The sequence below is a fragment of the Pyrus communis genome, chromosome 2, assembly GCF_041283825.1.
Source record: "Pyrus communis isolate YQ-2024b chromosome 2, ASM4128382v1, whole genome shotgun sequence".
NCBI lineage: Eukaryota > Viridiplantae > Streptophyta > Magnoliopsida > Rosales > Rosaceae > Pyrus > Pyrus communis.
This window is the reverse complement of record NC_142566.1, coordinates 12,929,104-12,950,203: the sequence shown is the minus strand read 5'-3', so window position 1 is coordinate 12,950,203 and position 21,100 is coordinate 12,929,104. Positions and strand designations below refer to the sequence as shown.

The 21,100-nt window shown below is 37.2% G+C and overlaps 1 protein-coding gene across 7 annotated transcripts; it reads right to left on the bottom strand.

Moving 5' to 3' along the window:
* Positions 1-1,418: 1,418 nt before the first annotated feature.
* Positions 1,419-20,943, bottom strand: LOC137746504 (uncharacterized). 7 transcript variants are annotated; one of them, XR_015955676.1, is made up of 53 exons: positions 20,651-20,917; positions 19,254-19,551; positions 18,897-19,125; positions 18,457-18,796; positions 18,214-18,327; positions 17,989-18,117; positions 17,703-17,894; positions 17,415-17,609; positions 17,135-17,272; positions 16,932-17,054; positions 16,596-16,843; positions 16,052-16,155; positions 15,319-15,413; positions 15,006-15,245; positions 14,741-14,929; positions 14,545-14,629; positions 14,385-14,452; positions 13,367-13,512; positions 13,131-13,239; positions 12,848-12,994; positions 12,684-12,731; positions 12,483-12,611; positions 12,148-12,384; positions 11,934-12,050; positions 11,714-11,799; positions 11,527-11,632; positions 10,587-10,682; positions 10,142-10,294; positions 9,594-9,767; positions 9,287-9,507; positions 9,053-9,188; positions 8,849-8,974; positions 8,582-8,626; positions 8,299-8,376; positions 8,008-8,124; positions 7,527-7,653; positions 7,349-7,449; positions 7,135-7,272; positions 6,979-7,062; positions 6,386-6,532; positions 6,172-6,303; positions 6,060-6,089; positions 5,828-5,974; positions 5,682-5,743; positions 5,256-5,490; positions 4,897-5,093; positions 4,118-4,271; positions 3,842-4,033; positions 3,645-3,749; positions 2,751-2,885; positions 2,182-2,415; positions 1,929-2,033; positions 1,419-1,835 (listed from the first exon to the last, which is right to left on the bottom strand). XR_015955676.1 is itself a non-coding variant. In XM_068486525.2 (51 exons), the coding sequence occupies exons 1-51, from the start codon at positions 20,747-20,749 to the stop codon at positions 1,686-1,688; spliced, it is 7,200 nt and encodes a 2,399-aa protein (XP_068342626.2). In that variant the 5' UTR covers positions 20,750-20,943; the 3' UTR covers positions 1,419-1,685. The 7 variants fall into 7 exon arrangements, 5 of the variants coding, with proteins under 5 accessions (XP_068342626.2, XP_088540196.1, XP_068342627.2 ...); XM_068486525.2 differs by lacking the exons at positions 4,897-5,093; positions 5,256-5,490 and having other exon boundaries at positions 20,651-20,943; XM_088684070.1 differs by lacking the exons at positions 4,897-5,093; positions 5,256-5,490 and having other exon boundaries at positions 11,934-11,984.
* Between the last annotated feature and the right edge of the window lie 157 nt (positions 20,944-21,100).

The following is a 21,100-nucleotide window of genomic DNA, read 5'->3' as shown; positions in this document are numbered from 1 at the left end:
GAGTTAGTTTTTTTAACAGGTTTATGAATTTCTGGATAATTAAGCAGGTCCATTTCATATTTTTCTTCGGAAATGATGAGTAATTTGTGTTTGAATACACTAGTTTTGTTGTGGTTATATCATTATTTTTTGGTGAGATTTTTCAAATTTGGGGTCAAGGATGATAATTTGTGATTAAAATGTTAGATCACATTTTTCTCACTTTTTGGCAGGAAATTTGAAATTCAAATTACCAAAAAAAAAAATAAAATAAAAAATTTCTGACGTGTCCCGCATCAAGCCAAGTCAGCATTTAATTGAGAAATTCACAGACAAATTAACGGAGGTATAATATTGCAACAAATTCTAAAGATGAGTATGATAGTGTGGTTCAACCTATAGTTGAGGTAGTTTTATGTAATTTACCTTAAAGTTTATGTTAAGAGGGTGGGTGTGAGGGTATTATGGGAAAGTATGTGGGGTGCATTAAGATACATTTTAATTAAAAAAGCAAATATGGAGTGTAATAAGTATGGGGCTGTATTCAACAATATTTTCACTTTCCCAACCGACCATCACTAGCAAGTAGGGGTGGGTATAAAACCGTAGAACAAAGAAACCGAACAGAGCCAAGATTCAAAAACCTAAACCTAAACCCTTATGTCGGCACACCTCCACCTGCCCCTCCCCCTCTTGTCAAAGACTTGCTCACGGTAGTTTGCTGTTTTACAAGTTACTCAGATTTGTGCATCTCCACCATTTGCTACTGTGCGCAAATTTGGTTCCAATAGATACCACTAAATTTCCATGGACTTACTGATATTCCTAATTTGATACCATTAGATTTTTTATTGGTATTTTTAAACTCTTAAAGAAAATTATTAGACTGCTTTATTAGTCAGCAAAAAATAGTACAAAGGATGGCAGTTATTTGTACACAAATATTAGTTACTCAAGCTACATGTGTAAAAAGACACGTTGCCTGATTACCATCAAGGGGCAAATGTAATAAAGATGCCAAGAATCAACAATCCTAACTATATACAAAAACAATAAAAAAAAAAAAAAATAGAGGCTGCAAGCAGAGCGTTGCGTGGTAATGATGTGGGCCTAAATAAAAAAAATTCCTGAAGAAAACCACGTGGAATAAAACTTCCGAAAAGGATAAAAAGGGCACCTCACACGACAACAATACAATAGGAGACCACTCTAAAAATATCTCCCATGTCTTCTAACAATGAGGTTGCCTCGTCCACAAGCTTCAGAAACCGAAACCAACTTGGAACCCTCTACACCATCGCTGACAAACCCTAGAATCCTACATGGCCAACCTGCTTAAACGCATCCGAACTGTCAACCTTGGATCCAATACTCCTAAACCCCGAACACCCAAAAGTTGATCCACATTTAGTTTGTACAAATGATCACGAGATCTCATATGTTGGAAACATTCAATCCGAAATTTTGCTGGTCTATGGCTGGCCAATTGATCAATCTGAAATTTTGCTGATCTATGGCTGCCAATTAATAGAGGGGAATCAATTTACAATTTAGGTAAACATTTTATTACAACACCACTAAAATACAAAATACAAAATAAGCAAATACAATCGCATGGGGATTGAACACCTAAAACATGCAGATGCAACTTGCTGCTCATTACAGTCGCAAAAAATACAAATCCTGTCTTTCGGCCATGCAAATAATTAGTGAGCACTCTCTGATACCCAACCTGAGACCATACTTTCGTCCACAGGTTTTGGACCGCCGCAAGACCTTGAGACAGATTCGAAAAGTTTTTCAATCTCCGGTGCACATCTGATGAATGCTCGGTTCCAGAACTGGTATCTCGGATTCTGAAAAATAATTAAATAGCGATTTAGAATAAATTTGCAGACTGCCAAACTGACTTTCTTTTGATTTATCGTTTTGGAAGTACAGGAAGTTACCTTGATAAGCTCAATGAAGGTAATCAGAAGACCCCATGGATGAGGTCGGTTAACAATCAGACGTTCCAACAATACCCTTGTGATTTGCTCCTGGATAATTTCATGCTGAAGTAAAAAACGTCGACAGTTAGAAGATGCAGCTCAATCTTAATCGATGTTCCAAAAACATGCGTTAGAATAAATAAATTCTCCCATCAACAAAAAGAATAGACGACTATCATAGAGCAAATGTGAAGCATCTACGTTGTCTCACCTCGTTTGAATCGGCAAACAAGTACAGAACAATGAAGGAAAAGTAATGGGTATGGGTGTTTGGATAACGCAGTTGGTTCGCAATCGCATTTAGAAAAAGGTAGCGCCCTTCAGTATCTAGGTCCACTATCAGAGTCTGAAAAATATCCAAAGCAGCACCCACCAAATAGACAGCCAATGGAACAGTTTGGGTAGATTGGGCTTGAGGTGTTCTAGCCTGAAGCTGCTGGATAGCCTGTAAAATGAAACCCAAAATATAAGCACCCAACTGTCCGTTCTACTCAAGTCAAGATCATCTCTTATTACAGATATAGTCATGAAGGTCTTCAGATCGGATATGTCCCCACTTCATCCTTATTCCCACTTTGTGAAGCACAACAGTCATAATTAACTACAATGTGGAAATCAAGAAATCTTGCAAACAATTAGTGAATTTTTTAGGAGTGAACACCTTATCGAAAGCAATGGATTACATGTAAGCTTCAATACCACATAACAAGTACTGATGATAAACAAAAAATCATTAGAACAGTTGGATCTCACAGCAAAATCCAGCATAAGAAAAAGTACCTGCATCCCAACGTAAAGCACAAGGGAGTTGATCAGGGGTACATTGTAACGGGTACCAGCTGAGGCAGCTTCGCTTGGTAAAAGGAGCAACTTTTGCTTCAGTTCAGTCAGAAATGAAGAACCCTGTTGCCTTGTCTGCAAAGTATTTTGAAACAATGTTTAAGCATGATAAAATATTTTAACAGGAAAACCACGAAGGGAACCCACTGTGTAATCTAGAAAACTGACGACGAAGAGTTTAGGCAGAAGACTAACAAAAGGGAAAATTTGGGATGATCAAGTGGTAAAAGTACAAAATGGGAGCATTCATGCATTGCTATAGATAATTTATCATGTTTGATTAGATTATTCCATGATACTGAATTTAGCATTGTCAATTTGTTCCTACTAAGCTGTTAAAGCTCACTGCTCTATTGTTGTGCAGGTTTACGAACTAGATAGTGAAAAAGATAGGTGGGATGAGATTATACTATATGTAAGGCTAGAATTTGTATATTTATTTTGGCTCTGTAAAGATTCTTGATTCTTTTATGAGAGGAATTTATTTTTCACCCAGTTTCTATTTTTTTATTCATTATTTAATTTTTAGCTCATGCACCCAGCGCAGGGTTATTTTTCCACCAACTCTGAGTCTGGGGTGTGACAGACAGGTTGGTTAAGTGGGCATTTAGATCTGGATTCAAAAAATCAACATGGCTATTAGGTCATGTTTAATGTTCACTTTTCCTCCACTTTCATACTCATTTTACATTTCTTTAAATATTAAAGATCTATAATAGAGAATAGAAAGGCGGCACCAGAAGGCAAATCAAGAATGTCCACACAAGAATGTCAAACCAAATTAGCAGATGAAGAATGAAATAGTATAAGATTACTGCCAAAAAGTCCGCATACCTTGAGGTACTCATCCACATCAGCTTTCATCTGCTTCGCTTTTAGAGCTGCATCAACCTCAGAGAGAATACGTGGAGACTGACTGATTTCAGCAAGTAAATCAATCTGCATATATACCGACCAGTCCCCACCAGATCAGTTTTCATAACCTAACAATGTTACAAAATACAAAGTAAATATGCAAGATCATCAGCCACCTTTAAGTTGGGAGTAGATGGATCTGGTAGCCTCATATTACGGGGAAACGCACTGAGGATGATATTTCGCATTTGAATGCAGCTTGGAGGAATTACATCACAGAATGTAAAATGATAATCACAAAGGAACTCCGGAAAGTCATGGAGTAGCACTAGCAGCACCCTAAGTGTGCCTTTATACAGGAAATGAACCTGCATAGATAAAAATATAAGAAAATCCTATGAGACAGATAGCAAGCTGTAAACAATGAAATCCAACATAGAAAAGAGGCAGACCGGGACTCCAAGTTCAGCATTCCTCAAAAATGGCTCCATGAATTGAAACAAATGTACCAGCAAACGTTGGATGTAGGGCCAACCCTTCTGGCCATTTCCAGCAAGCATTTTTGGCATGAAACTCCTATGACTCACCAACTCAAGCCATGCAAAGCTGATAAAAAAAAAAATTCTCAAAATTGGAATGCACGCAGTTCCAAGGAATATTAAGATCACAAAGTCTATTACATAAATCCTCGTATCTAACTTGTGTACACCAAGACTGAACTAAATGTTTACAAACAAGAATGTTACACAAGCAATAGAGGAAAGAACAACGAGAATAAGGTAATTGTAGTACAATTTTACCATATTCTCAGCTATCTATACAAAAAAGAATGTGAATAAACAAAGTCGATATTAATCTTATAATTTTACCCTATTTTCAGTTATGAAACCAAAATTGAGGAAAAGACGGTTGATAACAAAGTTTTGCAATTTCTATATACGGATCAACAAGAGACACCCATGGACTAGTTACAAGGGACAGTCCAAAATTAACTTGACGGCCAATCCCCAATTAAATAAAATTCCAACAGTGCCATCCAATCATAATCAATGTATCAAAAGGCGAAGGCGTAGGCGAGGCGTTCCATGGATAGCCCCGCCTAGGCGTGAGGCAGACCTAAAATTTTATATATATAAAACAATACTTGTAAAACAAATTAATCAACTTCAACAATCAAACAAGTAGCCAAACTACCAGTGACCAATTAAAATTAGAATACTAAAAAACTTACTTGGTGGTGTGGAGAATTTTGAAACAAATTGAGGTATGAGATTGGAGTAAAATAGAAATATAGGATTGGGATTGAGAATTTCAAGTGAGGGATTGGGTGATATAGAGAGAATCGTGCACTGGGTATTGGGTGGGGAAGGAGGAGGAGAACTCCTGTGATTGGGTTGCTTGTTGCTGATATATGGGGACCAAATGTTCCTATATTAAAAAAAAAATAAAAAATAAAAAATAAAAAATAAAAAGACTTGGTCAAAACAACGTCATTTTGCGCCAAGTCGTTAAAAACATTAAAAGGCTTGGCCAAAATGGCATCGTTTAAGGCCAAGTTTTCATAAAAAAAATAAAAAATAAAAATACAACCATTCTTCTTCGCACAGTCATCTTCTTCATGAAGACGCTGCTGCAACCCAGAAACAGAACCAGGTTTCCAGAAAACTTCAAATTTCAAGCAAGATTTGGGTCGCTGAAGGGTACTGGGAACGCCCAATCAAACATCTCAGGCGCGCCTAGGCACGCTCCGACGAAGCCTAGGCGAGTTTCCGCCCACTCCTAGAAAACAGAGGTGAAATTGCTGCCGCCCCGCCTCCAAGGCCGCCTAGGCGCGCCCCGAGGTAGAGTTTTTTAAAACACTGATCATAATCAGTAACAGCCTAGAAGTTCATAATCACAAAACCAAAAAACATATATATACCACTTCAACCATATAAGCTACAATTCCTTATCATAACAACTCACATTTCATTTCCTACCAATGAAGAAACAGTAAAGAATATGACTGACGCTAACCTGAATGTAGGAACCTTAAGGGGCTGCAAAGCATGAAATGCATTTGCAAATGTTGTCAATATCTGCAACATAGATAACCAACATTAGTGATTCAACAGAGGCAAAAAGGACAAATCAAAGCCAAAAGAGACCCCAGAGGTCCAGACCTGAAAGTTAGCACCATCAATCACAGGATCCAAAGAACCAAGGTCTAGAAGCCAGTTAACAATCAATCTAAAATACGGTCTTGGGTTGAAAGATCCTTTTTTCTCCTCTGCATCCTTTTGAATGAATCTCACTGTGACTGCTAAAATCTGCCAAGTGTCAAACAATCAGCCACAAGAGTTATTGACTAATAGAAAAAAGATTCAATCAAACCAAAAATCACTTTGTGCTCACCTTAGACAAGAGAAATAGTTTATTTGATCCCTGCACCAACAGACAATCCATAGTTAAAATTAGGTCCAGGAATCATAAGGAGCATAAAACATATTCACAAAGGAATAATTACCTTCAAAATTAAGAAAACAAGTTTAGCATAGATATCAATAGCAAGGAAGGAGAAATTCGGCACTTGTTGAGGTGTTTGCAGTGTCCCTGGAATTGTCATCTCAGAAGATAGGCAATGTGCAACAGATAGCTCCTGAAAACGAGTAAAAGAAAATATGTTTTATATCACTAAGTATCATTCTGAAAGCAAACCAATTTAGGAATTGAGAACTCACTGTGAGGACACGGAAAAACCGGTCTGTCATATCATCCCCTTTCAGCAGACCATTTTGATGCAGCTGCAAGATAACATGGGTATAAGCTGCATCGTTTGCACCAGGAAGTTCACAAATCCGGTACCACTCTGCAAACAGCATGGACACCTACAAGATATCCAGAGAAGTCCAACCACTTAAGAGAAACATTGTATGTACCACTCCATATACAGATAAAACTCCATTTGTACTCACAAATTATCTAAGATCTCATTCATTTATCCACCTAAAATATAGATCCTCCCCCTCTTTTCAATTTCAAATGCTCAGTCTCCCAAGAATATGTATCAAGCAATAATGTGACAGACTATGTAAAAGGAAAAAAGCAACAGGAGAACAGCATTCCCACTCCCACAAAAAAAAATTAAAATAATAATAAAAGAAACATGCAAAAACAGGCATTCTTCTGTAAATATACATTGCAACTAATATTTCTATTTAATATCCTTATAATCTAACAAAGTGAGGCTTATGAATATAAATAATTGTGTATATAAACTAATAATCTAACAAAGTGAGGCTTATGAATATAAACTAATATTTCTATTTAATACCTGCTCACGGAATCCAGGAGGATCTGGTTCGACAGACTCCACATTACTAAAGTCTTCCCTGCTCACCAGAGAGTGAACAGAAGCCTGTTACAACCAAAGCAAAATATCAATTAGCGCTGGAAAAAATACACAGATAATAAAGAAATCTCCACCGACCTTTTTATCCTTAGATACTCTGCCCTTGTCCTCTTTTCCTACATTAATAGCAGACGGAGCACCCACTATAGAAGCAGGATACTTTACCATTTCAACCAGCTGCTGTAGCGACTCAGGAAATCCAGGCTTTGCAGCGAGCTGTGTATCAGCAGAAGAGGTAAACGGACAGTACTTAAAATAAACACGAACAATATATTTTTTCTTTTACACAAACCTTTGCCAATGCGTCAACAAGATTTTGAAGTTCTGATATAACTTTAGATTCTTCAATCACCAAAGATTGGAGAAGGGAAATTGAAAACTCAGTTGCAAGCTCTGCATATTTTAAGAAATTGGTGAGTTACAACTCTAGTAATCAGTGATTCAGTATACAACACAGCCATTTAACTTACTATTTCTGCCCCCATCAATGAGTTTTGCCATTTGAACATTGTACTCTGCAAGATTTAGTAATTCACTGTGAATAAGGCCAACGGTAATATCTTTGTTAAACTTCCGCTCTTCATCAGAATAAATAACCTGCAAGAAGTTGCAAACCAACAGATTATAATGGGAAAACGTGAAGGCCAGAAGCCTCGGAACAATATCTATAGCGATTTTGTAAGTTTCTAACTAATATGAAGATGACATAATTATATATTCATAGTACCTACAAATGAAAACTCAGAAATTTATAAAGTTTCACTCAACTAGAAAAGATAAAATGTGACCAAATATTTAAAGATCATCAAGGCAAACAAATTATAACAAGAAAAATATGGTAACCCAATATGATCCCAAACATAAAACAATAAATAGATCAGTTTTAAAAGAAGATAAGAGGCTTTCCAGTCAACAATAGTGATCTCAGAACACAAGTACAATAGCGCATACCCAACTGGTGAGCTCCTTAACAACAAGCTTGCAAACATCGCGAATAGCTGTCAGCATTGCAATATGAGCACTGACGTGAGTATGGTTTGATGCATTCTCGTATAAACCCTTGAAAACCTGTATCAAGATTAAAAACAAGCATCGGTTATCAGAGAGATAAATTTTCTTCCTAGGGTTAATTAAAGCAATTTCTTGACATCAACAGAGAAAACTCCAAGAGCATCCAAGTTAACTGCAGTGATTAACTATTCGAACAAATAAATAAAGCTTCACATGAAGGGTAGCACTGACCTTTTGAGCCACAGCCAAGGCAGCCTCATCTCGACTAACACATCTGAGTATAATCTCAGGAACTTCACCAATTACTCCCTGGATAGACATATAAGCAAAGAACACTCAACTCGTGTGAAATATGTACGCCAATGTATGCTTACATGTAAATATGTATAATGTATGTACGAGTACAGAAAGGAAAATACTACCAATCTAGTTCAAATTAGATGCATATTGAGAATATCTTTCAAGTTCACAATTTGGAGGCAGTATATAACACAAGGAAGAACGTATACGATACCTGAATTTCTGACTCTTTAGCATCGTTGGTTACCAAAGCTTCAAGCTGAAAATATAAACAGAACTTATGTCAAGCTAAGAAAAGTTATACATTTTTATTAATTCATTAACACTCAAAATAAAAAAATGAACCAAAAAAGACATCCATAAAGAATATATCAAGAATTCATTCCCTACATAAATAAGAACTAGACAGACATCAGAAAGTTCAGGTCTCAAAGAAAAGGCATATGAGAAAGAAAGGAGCCACATAGGTGCGATTTTCAACCTTCTGTGAAACAATCTGGTATTTATCCAATGCATCCCTTGTATTGAGAGAAGGTTCTGAGATGTTGCATGCCAGACGTTCAGTTGCAGTAGATGAAGGCAGCGGCTGTGAAGAAATTCCAGATTCCTAGAATCAAAATGCTAGTATGAGAAAATAACAAAAAATGCAACTTACGCATTGTACAATCATGTAAAAACTTTCAACCTTTATAAAATCAGATGACTCTACTGACTGCAGCTCTGGGGCAGAAGCAGCAGAAAGAAATGAACCAATGACAGAATCATTCTCAGAACTATGCTGGGAAACACCATCACCCGCTCCAACACAAATAGAGGAAGAACTGAAATATCACACCAAATTACAAACATTCAAGCAATTAATACTTCCAAGTATATAAACCAAAGAACTAACAAAATATAAAATCTAATAAAAAGAAACCTTGGATGCAGAGCTGGATTGGGTTCAACCGCCTCATCCAGTGGACGAGAAACAGCATCAAACTTGCTTCCAGGACCTGCTGAGTAGCCTGTGTTAAGTTGAACCGAGGCTGAACCAAATGTGCCATTTAGACCAGCACTTGCAGATGGAGCTGCAGTACTAGCAGGAAGAACATGTGAATTCTGGCTAGACTGGTTTTGCCAGGGAAGCCGCACGAAGTCCTACATGATAGAGGGGGTGTAAGAAGAAATAAAATTACTAACCATTCATATAAGCACCAGACTATACTCACAAAAATAGCAATTACCTCATAAACTCGTTGTTGAGAAATGGACAAATGACCAGGTTTAGGGCGAAGGGACTCGGGCACACTGCCACTTTGTGTGTACATGTTAGCATCAAAAAATGTTGTACCCGCACCTTCCCTCTTCCTTCTTAATGACAGTTGTTGAGCTATTTCTCCATCAATTGTTTGTACCGCCTGCAAACAATTAGACAGTAGTTAACAAAAGGATTTTTTTAATTTCCATGTTTTTTCTGTAAATATGAACGATTTTGTTTAAGTATAAAATTATTAGTTACTATGTTTATCTAAATTGACTTTTTAATAATTCCCAAAGAAAACTTCCATAATTCTTAAAAATATTTCTCCCTTCCATTGACCCAGAGAGTGGTGTGAAATGCTTTCAAACACAAATTAACCCAATACTGAGCAACAGAAAAATATTTGAATAGTGGTTTGACATCGTGCCACCATAATAAATCATCACACAGAGCCAACACTAAACAAACAATAACACAGAATTCCATAGCATATATACTTATCTTATAAAGCATTCATTTATCAAACCAGACCTTATCAGTAGCAGCCTGTTCAATGATTGCACAGCCAAGATCCAGATTGTCATTAGTAACAAGTTGTACAGCATGTTCCAGATGATCATTTGGAATGTTTGATCCCTGAAGGGAATTTCGCAGCTGCGTTGATATTGAAGTACGCAAGGGTTCCTGCTTGAAGACAATGCAAACCGAAGATGAACACCAGGACATAAAAGGTCATTCACCAAAGTAAGGGCCAACCAAAGAAGTTTACAGCAGGGAAGAATACATCGTCAGAAAAATAACAGGAAAGTAGGAACTGTTCTTTGTATAAGAATATAAGATGCATGACGTAGAATGCCAAAAGGTGGTACAAATGTGCCCAACTTATAACATGGGTAAAAATAATCTATAAAACAGGTAGGATACACACTAAATTTTACCAAAAGAATCCCAAGAAATTTACTGTAAGAGGAAATACCTTGCAAGTTACATGAGCTAGACTTCCTGCCAAACTTGCAACCATCAAGTGAGCTGCATATAATATTCTTGTCTCATCGGATTCCATGGCATAATCCTGCCACCACAAGTAATTGAGATGTGGATGAATTAGTTTCTATTCTGTAGAACTTTTAGTCATGCACCCAAACCACGCCTTCCCACGAACACAACCCATAGCAACAATGCAAGGAATGATAATAGAGCAGGGTAAGAGAGATGATTAAGATCTACATTACAATTCTTATTTTAGACATCCAACATATAAAAATCATTTACAGCACAAATTTTCTCACAACTTGGTGCCTCACATGGCATGGAAACATAGAGGTGAGGTAAGGTTTTCCCAAAGAGTTAGTTTATTGAAATTTTGATGTAGGAAGTGTGACACTAATCTTAACAATAAAGAAAAAAAAATCGAGTGAAAGAAACAAAAACACCTCTAAATGTTCTATTCAAGCCTGATGGGTGTATGAGACATATTGGAGTGGTAAATGAACATCAATGTCAACTCTTGATTGAACTGACCTCAACCCCATTTATACAGACTAAAGCATGAGGAGCAATGCAATGCGAACAAAATAGCAACCCCAAATGAAGACAAAAGAAAGTTATTGAACTAGGCCCACTACTCTTTACAGAACAGAAACATACACTTGGTACTAAAAAATCAGCATATAAAAAGTGCTACCGCAACACGGATATCAAAACAAGTAAGCACGCATGACAAGATGGACTAGATGAAAGGGATGCCTAAAAGCTATAATATGCAAAGGGGGCAAAGAGTCGGAGTCATCAAAGAGCAATATAGGACAAGAAATATTACACGAAGATGAGAAAATTTTAAATATAACACAGCATTAAAGATAAAACAATGGCTATCAGTAAGGAAAATTAAAACCTCAAAATATGAGTTAACTTACCTTTAAGACAAGTTCTTTAGTTGTCTGAGTAGCTATAGAAACACTGCGCTGAACGATACCAGATACTATCTCCTTGATAGCTCTGTCCATTGCAATCGGAACCACCCTGCAATATGTGAAAAGAAAAATGAAGGATTCTACCAAAGAACTGTCTAACATAATATGTAAGAAAGGAGTATCATAGAACCTCTGAAAATGCAAGTGCAATCCCAAAGCACTGAGTTTCGGGTTGATAACCACGTGAGTTGCAATATTAGATATTGGTGTGGGAACCTGCAAAATACCAGAGATCCAGCCAAGAAGAGGATCAGGGGACGAAAACTAACTAGAACATCTCAAACAAAAACATCTCACACGCACACAAACATCTCAAACAAAAACAAAACGTTGAACTGCATCTGACTAACAGAGAATGGTGACTGGGATGGAGTAGCTTGTAACAGTCCTTGAGCAGGAATCTGATCAGGCAACAGCTTTTCATCCTCAATTAAGGTGCCAGTTGAAATACGAACAGGGGGTGCATACTAAATAGATAATGCACCAAAATGTCAAGCTAATAAGAAAATGCGTCCCACAACTGATATCACCCAAAAGATTTGAATTCTTCAACTGGAAACAAACCTGAGATAGTAGATGTGTATGGCTTCCAGAATTAGATGGAGCAACCTCAACGGGTAGTTCAACCTGATTTAGTGGAGATAACATTCCGGATTTCACATCAGCAACCAACTGTGGTTGGGATGATCCAATATCTTTGTTAGAGAAATCAGGATTCCCTTCAAGTTCTCTGTTCCGGTCCTTGAGAAGAGAACATGGGGTTATCTCCTTCAAATCCACACCAAGATTCTTGAATAGAACCTGCAATTCCAAAATAATAAGGTATAAACATAAATGGTATAACAATACTACAGAAGTCAAGCTGTCTAGTAGCAAAACAAAAAAACAACAAACGATACCTCAATATCAAACTTCAGGTTCATTTTCAAGTTTGGCATTGAATATATCTCAGCAAGTAATCCAAGAATACCCATTGTCCAAGGATTTGGTGGCTGATATGCCAAGCTACTTTGGCATGGCTCCAGAATCTGCAGCAAAAGCGTAAGGTCTTCATACATCTTAGCTCAGAGAAAAAGAAAGCAAAACAACCATAACTATACCTTTGAAGTAAAGGGTACAACTGCAATCATCAACCCCTTTTCATACGCCTGCAGAGAGGAGGTATAGGAGGGATCCATTAGCATAAACCAAATGATAACCATTTAATAGGTAGCACAAGTCTTATGCCACAGGTCAGGGAAAATAACACTGATCAAACTATTACCTCTATAATCAAAGATTTGGGATCTATTTCCCGAGCCCTTAAGACTTGATTCCTTCCAATTGTAAGCTTCCCAAGCCAACTGCCTAAATTTTTTAACAATGAACGCTCTTCTGAGCTTGATTTTATAAGCTCAGATCCAAGAAGAACCTGAGAGAATGCGCAGGCATTAAATAATACTGCCACATAACCATACTCAAATGCGCAAATAGCACACACATAAAACAAGAAACCTTGCACCAACCACAAAAGGAAAAGACACAATAAGAAAAGACAAAAAAAAAACCTTGCAGTTCTCGTAAGTGGCTTGAACAATCTCCTTATTCAACCCCTTAGAATTAACTTTGTCCAGAAATTTCAGGTACAAATCATGAAAATTCGGCTCAATGCTTGCCCTGCAAAGAGGTTAGGTTGATGCACAAGTTAGGACAATCACCAAAGCAGAGACAATCCAAGTACAAAAAAGAAAAAAGGAAAATAAAAACTAAAATTATCTTTATATATCACAAGAAAGTGTCTTACCTTTTCATAACCATATACTGTGCAAACCAAGGATGGTACTGCTCTTTCATTATTTCAGCAAACTCCTTTGACTTAGCTTCAACATTGGCAACTGAAATATTATTAATTATAAATGATATCTTGTCCTGAATCTCTGATGCTGGAGCCTGTGCAAGAAAAAACACCCATAAGCATTAAACTCAGAATCTTATAATATAGACAGCCTGGATACTTCACCCAGAGACTGCAAAACTCTAACATAACATTAACTTCAGAAAATTAAGAACTTCTCAAAAACATAGGAGGATTATCCAGAATAAATATGAGATAATGAAAACAAAGAAACCTCTCTCTCTGTTCTATACCCCGTCAAGTCATAAACAAAAGATATATATGAGTACAGTGAGTAGCATCTTTGATGTTCATCGAAGTCAAGATGGGCAAAGCACAAATACTTATGCAAGGGAACAAAGGGTGAATAAGCGAAGCACCTTGTTAATAAAGAGGAAGTCCAATTTTTTAAACCAGAAATCAGATACAGATTTATCCAGTGATTGCTGAAAATATCTTGTTAAAGGATACACTGGACCCACAAATCAGATCCATTGCCTAATAGAGATACCACTTACATCACGCACACAAGCCAATCGGCACATGCTCATGAGAGCTAATATTAAGCAAGAAAATTCAAACTGGAGAACGAGAGAAAAGAATACCAATAACAATATTAAGAATGGATAATTGCAGTACGGAAAACAAAATATCATCCCACTGGAGTCCCACATAGGCCAATCAGTCCATAAGAGCTGATATGAATACTGGTGCGAATATCCAAATATACTAATATCAAACAAGTATGGTAATAAGCTTTGTCAAACAGATACTACTATAGAAGCTAAAAAATAATTCAACCAAGTGAAGTTGCGTTCCACTTAAGTAATAGGAATCTGACTGCAATGATCCACGCCAGGCAGGTGACAATGAAGAACAGACATCAACAATTGCAGGAATTAGAGACCTATAAGATGGAACACAATACCTCGATGGGAGTATCCCTTTTCTCGGCAGCAGCAACTAATGTTTCAATATTCAAAGCAGAGCCAAACCCTGCATTCATATTGCCTAGTTATTGTCACATACATCAAGATAATAAATATTTAATGAAAAATCAATGGCTTGGAGATAAAGTTGAAAATTACTGGTAGAAGTAACTCCTCGAGAAGGACGAACAAAACCAGAGGAAGCAGAAGACAACATTACTGGAGCACTGAGTGCACTTTGTGACTGCAAGTTTCAGTAAAAAAAAAAAAATGTAAGGGAATCAAAATTTCATGACATACTGAGCTGATAGCATCTAGTCCCAACCCCCCCTTTAGAAAAACAAAACAAGCATGCCTTCTGAATACTAGGAGGATCGTCAACAGGACCAACCGAAGGTTGCACAGCAGAAGATAAAGATGGCTTTATGTCATTTGATGAATTTGAGGCTTTATGATGGTCATCAAGAGAACTTTCATGTCTCTGTTGAAGCTGGAGTGGTGAAGAAAGTTGTTGCCCAGTATGTAAGATGGTAGAGCCATTTAACTGCAAAAATGATTTAGCATATAAGAAGAAATAGACAACAATAGAGTAGCTCTACCAATCCGCCTACACCACCTACCTCTACATTTCCTGGGGTACCTTGACTGGGACCATGGTGATGAGCAGCGGAAGCATCGTTACTTCCATCTGAGTCTAAATGGCCTAATGAAATCCTGGCAAGAGCCTGTTCAATGAAAGCCACAAGCTCTGAATGAGTACTCCGCAGATGGGATATTTGAAGAATATGATTGCAATACTGAGGCCACTCAATCAGACGATCCACAAACTGCTCCAAGGCCTTAGTTCCGAACACAAACATCTGCAAGTACAGAGACAATCAGCAAATCATAATAGGAAAACATGATGAGTATTCAATGAGAAAAAGTACAAACTTTTGAATCCGCAGGTTTGCGCAATGCATCTAAAACACCACGCAGAGCGATCCCAAGAGTCAGATGAGTTACAAGCTGGTGTTTGATGACAGAGCCTGAAATATGATTATGAAAAATTGCTTACAAACATTAACAGTTGAAGTAAAGTACAAAACAGGCATACCCCAGAACAAATAATAGCATACTAAGACACATAATTAAATAAAAATAAAATAAAAGGTCTACAGAAGAAGCATATTCATAAGAATTTTATAAAATATAAATAAATAATACATAAGGGAATGCACAGCGGAAAAGAACATCAAATTACAAACAAACTCAAATCTTATGATTTTCTCCACACATATACACAAGAATGCATAAAACAACCAAAATCACATCTAGTTAATTTATTAACAAGTGCATGCTCTGTTTCTTTGTTTGTTTGGATGAAAGTGCATGCTATAAATATGCCAAATAATGCTCATCAAGACCACAAAATATAAAACTACAAGATATAAAATATATATAAATAGTTTATTCTTACTGCTTCTCATACATCCACATACCAGAAAAATATACATATTGATGCATGTGCCTACCTAAAAATAATCCTTCGTCTCAACCAAAATTATTTTACTGAACTCTGTTTTGCATTATTCTTTACAACACACAAACAAAAGTTCTAAGGCAAAGCTAGATATATGATTTGGACCTGCAAGTCATTGCCAGCAAAACTTGGAACAAAACTCACCAAACAGAACTGCGGCAATTTTGAGCTGTCTTTCAGGATACTTGGGGAAAAATCTATATTCTTCAAACAGATTTGCAATCATGCACTCAAAAATTGACTGTTCCCTGTCAATTCATGCAGCACAGGCTTCTTAATTAAATCTCAATTCAAAGATAGTATAAAGACTAGTGTCAGAAAATTCCAGTATGGAGTCTATATCCCTTCCCTTGACACACAGGAGAATATCAAGTGCCAAAATAAAACCAAACCCTTCTAAAGTAATCCCTTTATAATCTTTTACATCATGTTAAAAGCTTGAGTTCACATGTACCTTTTTACATAATATTACATCCGTATAGCATGTAAGAAAATGAAATTATTAGAAAGCAATTCAGCCTCTCAAACATGATTCCTAACTCTTTGACTGATACATATTTAGATTCTTTTCAAAGTACATCCTGACTATGACTGACACCATAATAGTACTGTAAACGTTTAAAAAGATGAGAGAACATGTTGGAAATATTATTAAAGTAACCAGATGAAAAGGCTTTAACAGACATACCTTTTTATAGAAGATTCCTTCAATCGGGCAAGCATTTGGACCATTGAATCAATTGTCAACTGACCAGAAAACATTTGATGAAAGTAAGAGTTTGCTTCAGCTTCAATATCATCTGCATATCCATCGGTTGACTCTGTAGGGTCACCATTCTGCAGCCTTGGATTAGAGTCCATAATTGTTACAGACAACCTTTCAAACTCCTCAGTAAGGTGGCTAGAGGCAATCAAGCCAATATAAACTTTAAGAACCTAAAATTAAATACAGATAATGAAATTATGCATGATACATGATGAGGCAACATCCAAGATAACATAATCACATGCCATGTTGTAAAACCTTCAAGAATATAGTAGCAGTGTCCACATAAATATTAGACACGGCACCAGAATGTTGGAAAGGTCTGGTGGAGAAATCCTGTGACCCACCGAATTGAATCTCCTTCAAGAACTTTATGCACTCCTGAAAATTTGCATTATAAGGTGGCTATATTCATGATTCTGATATTATTGTTTCTAAACTTTATAGAAGAGTTACATTACCTCAAAGAAAATATCCTTATGCGTATTCAAATTATTACTCAACCACTTCTCAAGGTCTACAAGCTCTTTTCTGGAAGCAAGGGCTGCCATTCTGATACTAAAAGAGGAAGGGATCATCTCTAGGACAGATGATAGAATCTACAAAACAAATAAGACATACCAGAGTAAATGGCAATTCCACTAAAATTAGGAAAAAAGGAACCCACAGACTACATATCCATATTACTTCTCAATTACGCAAAAACAAGTGCAACAGACAACTGGTGAGCAAGCAGCTTACCTTTAGCTCTTGACAGATATCCAATATTCTAGCTATGTTATCTGGATCACAATTGTGAGCATCCACAAATCCCCGCAGCACCAATGAGGTGTTAATATGCCAGAGGTGGTTAATTATGCCACTGCCCGTTGCATTTTTTACCATCATGGGGAAAACAGTATAAGACACTTCATATTGCAGCAGGTTATACACAGTCTGCAATTTCAAATGTAAAGTAATAAGAGAAAAGCTCTAGGAGAAACCGGTGGTTTAAAACAACAAAGCACAAAAAAAAATTCAGAGTGGTACATTTGTATGTGCCATCCCAAGAAGCAGGACTTCAGGACAGTGTTTAAGAGGATACTCAAGCATTGATCGAACAGCAAGAGCATGACCCCTCTCAGCTAGTAGACACAGTACATCCAAAAGGTCAAGACTCAACCATGCATGATTTGCATGTCCAAGTTGAAGCTTATGGCCATGCACTACATCAACATAGGCCTGAAAGGATGATAGACAATTCATAAAGGTCAAACAAATATAACAAGAGGGAACAGAGAAAAATGTTAATTGCTGGATAAATACTAGTTCATACCAGTTGCCTAACAGAGTGGGCAAAGGTAAACACTTCAGGTGGTGCTGATATAGCATGTTTAAGGAAGGATAACTGACCCTCGGTATTCTTCCAAACAGACCCGCAGATAACATGGAGGGGGATTGGATCCTGCATAGCTCAAGCCCGAGACCACAGATTGATTGACAGAACCATCACAATTTGCAAATTACTGATCTTATAAAAATGCAAGAATGCAAACCATACCTGACACACATGCTGATACACGGACATGAAAAAAGAGAAAGCCTCCTGATTAGGAATGTAGAATCCCTCATGATCCAAATTTTCAATAACTTGTATCCAGTTAGTGCCGGGAGCCTGTAATAAGCATGCTATATTAGAAAACAAAAGGGTTGCAGTTTCCTTCACTAAGTCACAAGACTCACAACTCAAAAAAGAAAAGGAAAGAAAAATTACAAAGTGTAAGAATATAATAAGTAAACTTACAAGTTGCTTGATTGTATCTACAAGGACATCAATATTCCAGGTGTTCAACATAGGCAGATCGGATAAAGTGCTGTTACCAAGCGCCAACCAGAACGTTGAAAATGTATTCTGATTGTCCTCAAGACCAACATGAGTTGAGGCAATCATGCCAAGGATTTTTGAAATAGTAATCTCAGTGAGAGGTAAGAAAAGAGATAAAATCTCGCTGCACTGAGATGAATCAACTGTGCATCCATAACCTAATTCCTTCATTATATCTCTCATGCTGATTTCCTTCTCCATTTCAGATAAAATAGCATCAAAATTATTTTCTCCATTTTCATGCAACAAATCCACATTGCTGCACAGAAGATAAATGCTATTGAGTTCAGGATGCATTCTGGCATGACAAAGAGAGAAAAACACAAGTAACAGAAAGACAATCAGAAAAATAACTATACCTCAAAAAATTGGCATCACGGAGCTCATCTGAAAGCAATGGAGTTAAAACAGAAAAACTGTCATCTTTCAGCTGCAGTAAAGATAACATCTGCATAAAGGAATCGACATGCTTGGAAAGGCCCTCAGACCGCTGGAGGAACATAACAATGTTCTGAATTTGCTCAGATGAATTCAAAACAATAGGATTTTCACACAATTTCTGGATCTGAGCCATACAGAAGTTCTTGCCTGGAAACAAAAAGGAATCAGTTCTGTGTTGAAATAGGCTGCAAATGAAAAGATACTGGCACTGCAACAGAAATTTGTAGAGAAAAAAAAAATCAGCCAAACAGTCCACAGTTTATCCAAGACTTTACCACATATCCTGGTGTCTAGGTTTTCAGAATCTGACAACGCAAGAGCAATGCCAGTTTTCTCAGATACAGACAGGTGTAATGCATTAGAGACATTCTCAAGAATTCCTTCACTAATCTCTGTATTTCTTAGGGACTGACAAAACACCGTACAGAAATTAGGTCTATCAAGGAGAGATTTGAAAATTGAGGCAAAAACCCGCTCCAATGCTGCGTTCTTTAACTCTGTTCTGTAATTAGTGAGATGATCCAGACAGGCCTGTAACAGCAAAATGCTTCCCTCAATTCCATATTCAATAAACTGCCATGAAACCACATACAAAATCAGCAAGAGATCCAGTGAGAATCATGATTGATAAACTCCATACAAAAAACTGTTATTCTAGCCTACTAGTTTATCAGCAACATAAAAATGTTCAGACCTAGAAATAGATCATAATCTAATAACTCAAGATTTCAAAAGATTTACTCAAATTTTTAACCTTCGCCTCCAGCTTCAAAATAAACACTAACTTTCTATTGGCCATGTATAAGAGCTACAGCTGCTGCATACTGTACTTCAAAAATAAAGCAAAGAGATCTCAAGAAAAACTAGTAAGTACTAATTTAGTGTGTGCTTCAACCATTCACTTAACCACAAAAACAAATATCTTATACCAAAAAAACCAAACAATGTTCAGGTTTCATATATTAAAGCTGTTAGCTGAAGACATTGCCTTAAAATCGTCGTCGACAACCCAATACATGGTCGAGAAATGAATGAATACGATAATTTATCATGTAAATCCAATCCGCAAATATTTTACAACACAAAACCCAAAAAGGTATCAACGTTTCGCATGTTCCCCTTACTTAAACTTCCCCACTTCTAATTCAACTCGTCATGGTCCGGAAATCCACTCAATAAACATACTTTTAAACAAAACTTTACTGCCGGGGTTGCAAAGTGTAGTCCTATAAATTTACTGGCACAAACCGATGTGACAGATAAGGGGCAATGCCATGTCAGTTTGAGAAACAGCTGCCCCATCAGTTTGTAAATCAACTTTTGCGCAAATTTACGACGACAGAAAAAAAACAACACATGGGTTTCTTCAGTTTCCACACTGCATTCAACCATCATACAGAGCCACACTACGGCGGCTCGCCTTCGAAAATATCAAAGGCTACGCTCACCGAGTGATCCAAATTAAACAACACAGCCATATTCCAATCATGTTTTCCGCCATTTCTCCTGATATTTGTTACTAAACTCCAGAAATGCAACTTAAACTCCACAAATGCAAATGAAGTTCGTCTTAATTCCACAATACACCAAAACATTACAGAAAATTAGGCTTCGAACTAAGTACGCAAACAAGGCGAATCAAACCCAAAAGGGAAAACAGAGGGGACAGTACCTGAGAGACCTCTCGAAGAATGGAGTCGGAGTTGGCGTCGTTGAGGCTCTGGAGGAGAAAGCGAATCTGGCTGGCGGTGGCCAGCGTAAACTTCAGCATCGCGATGACGGAAGCTAGGGCTTGTTCAGACAGAGAGACGAATGCGAAGAAGGGTAGTTTGGGAATACGGAGATATCGTCGACGGAAGAGAGAAGCGAGAAAGAGGGAGAGAGTTGTTGGCTTGGTGGCGTCTGATCTGAAATTTGAGTGTGGATTAATATAGTGGTAGCGGACACGAGGGTCCTTCTTCCCCTCAAGTTCGACTCCATCACCTGCGGTTCTTTTTCCAATCGACTGGTGCTACCTTCTGGGGGCCCCACGTGTACTGGCCAAACAAAAATACAGAAAAATAAGAATAAAAACAAATGTGTTGCAATCCTATTAGATTAGGAATGTGATTATGTAAATTCT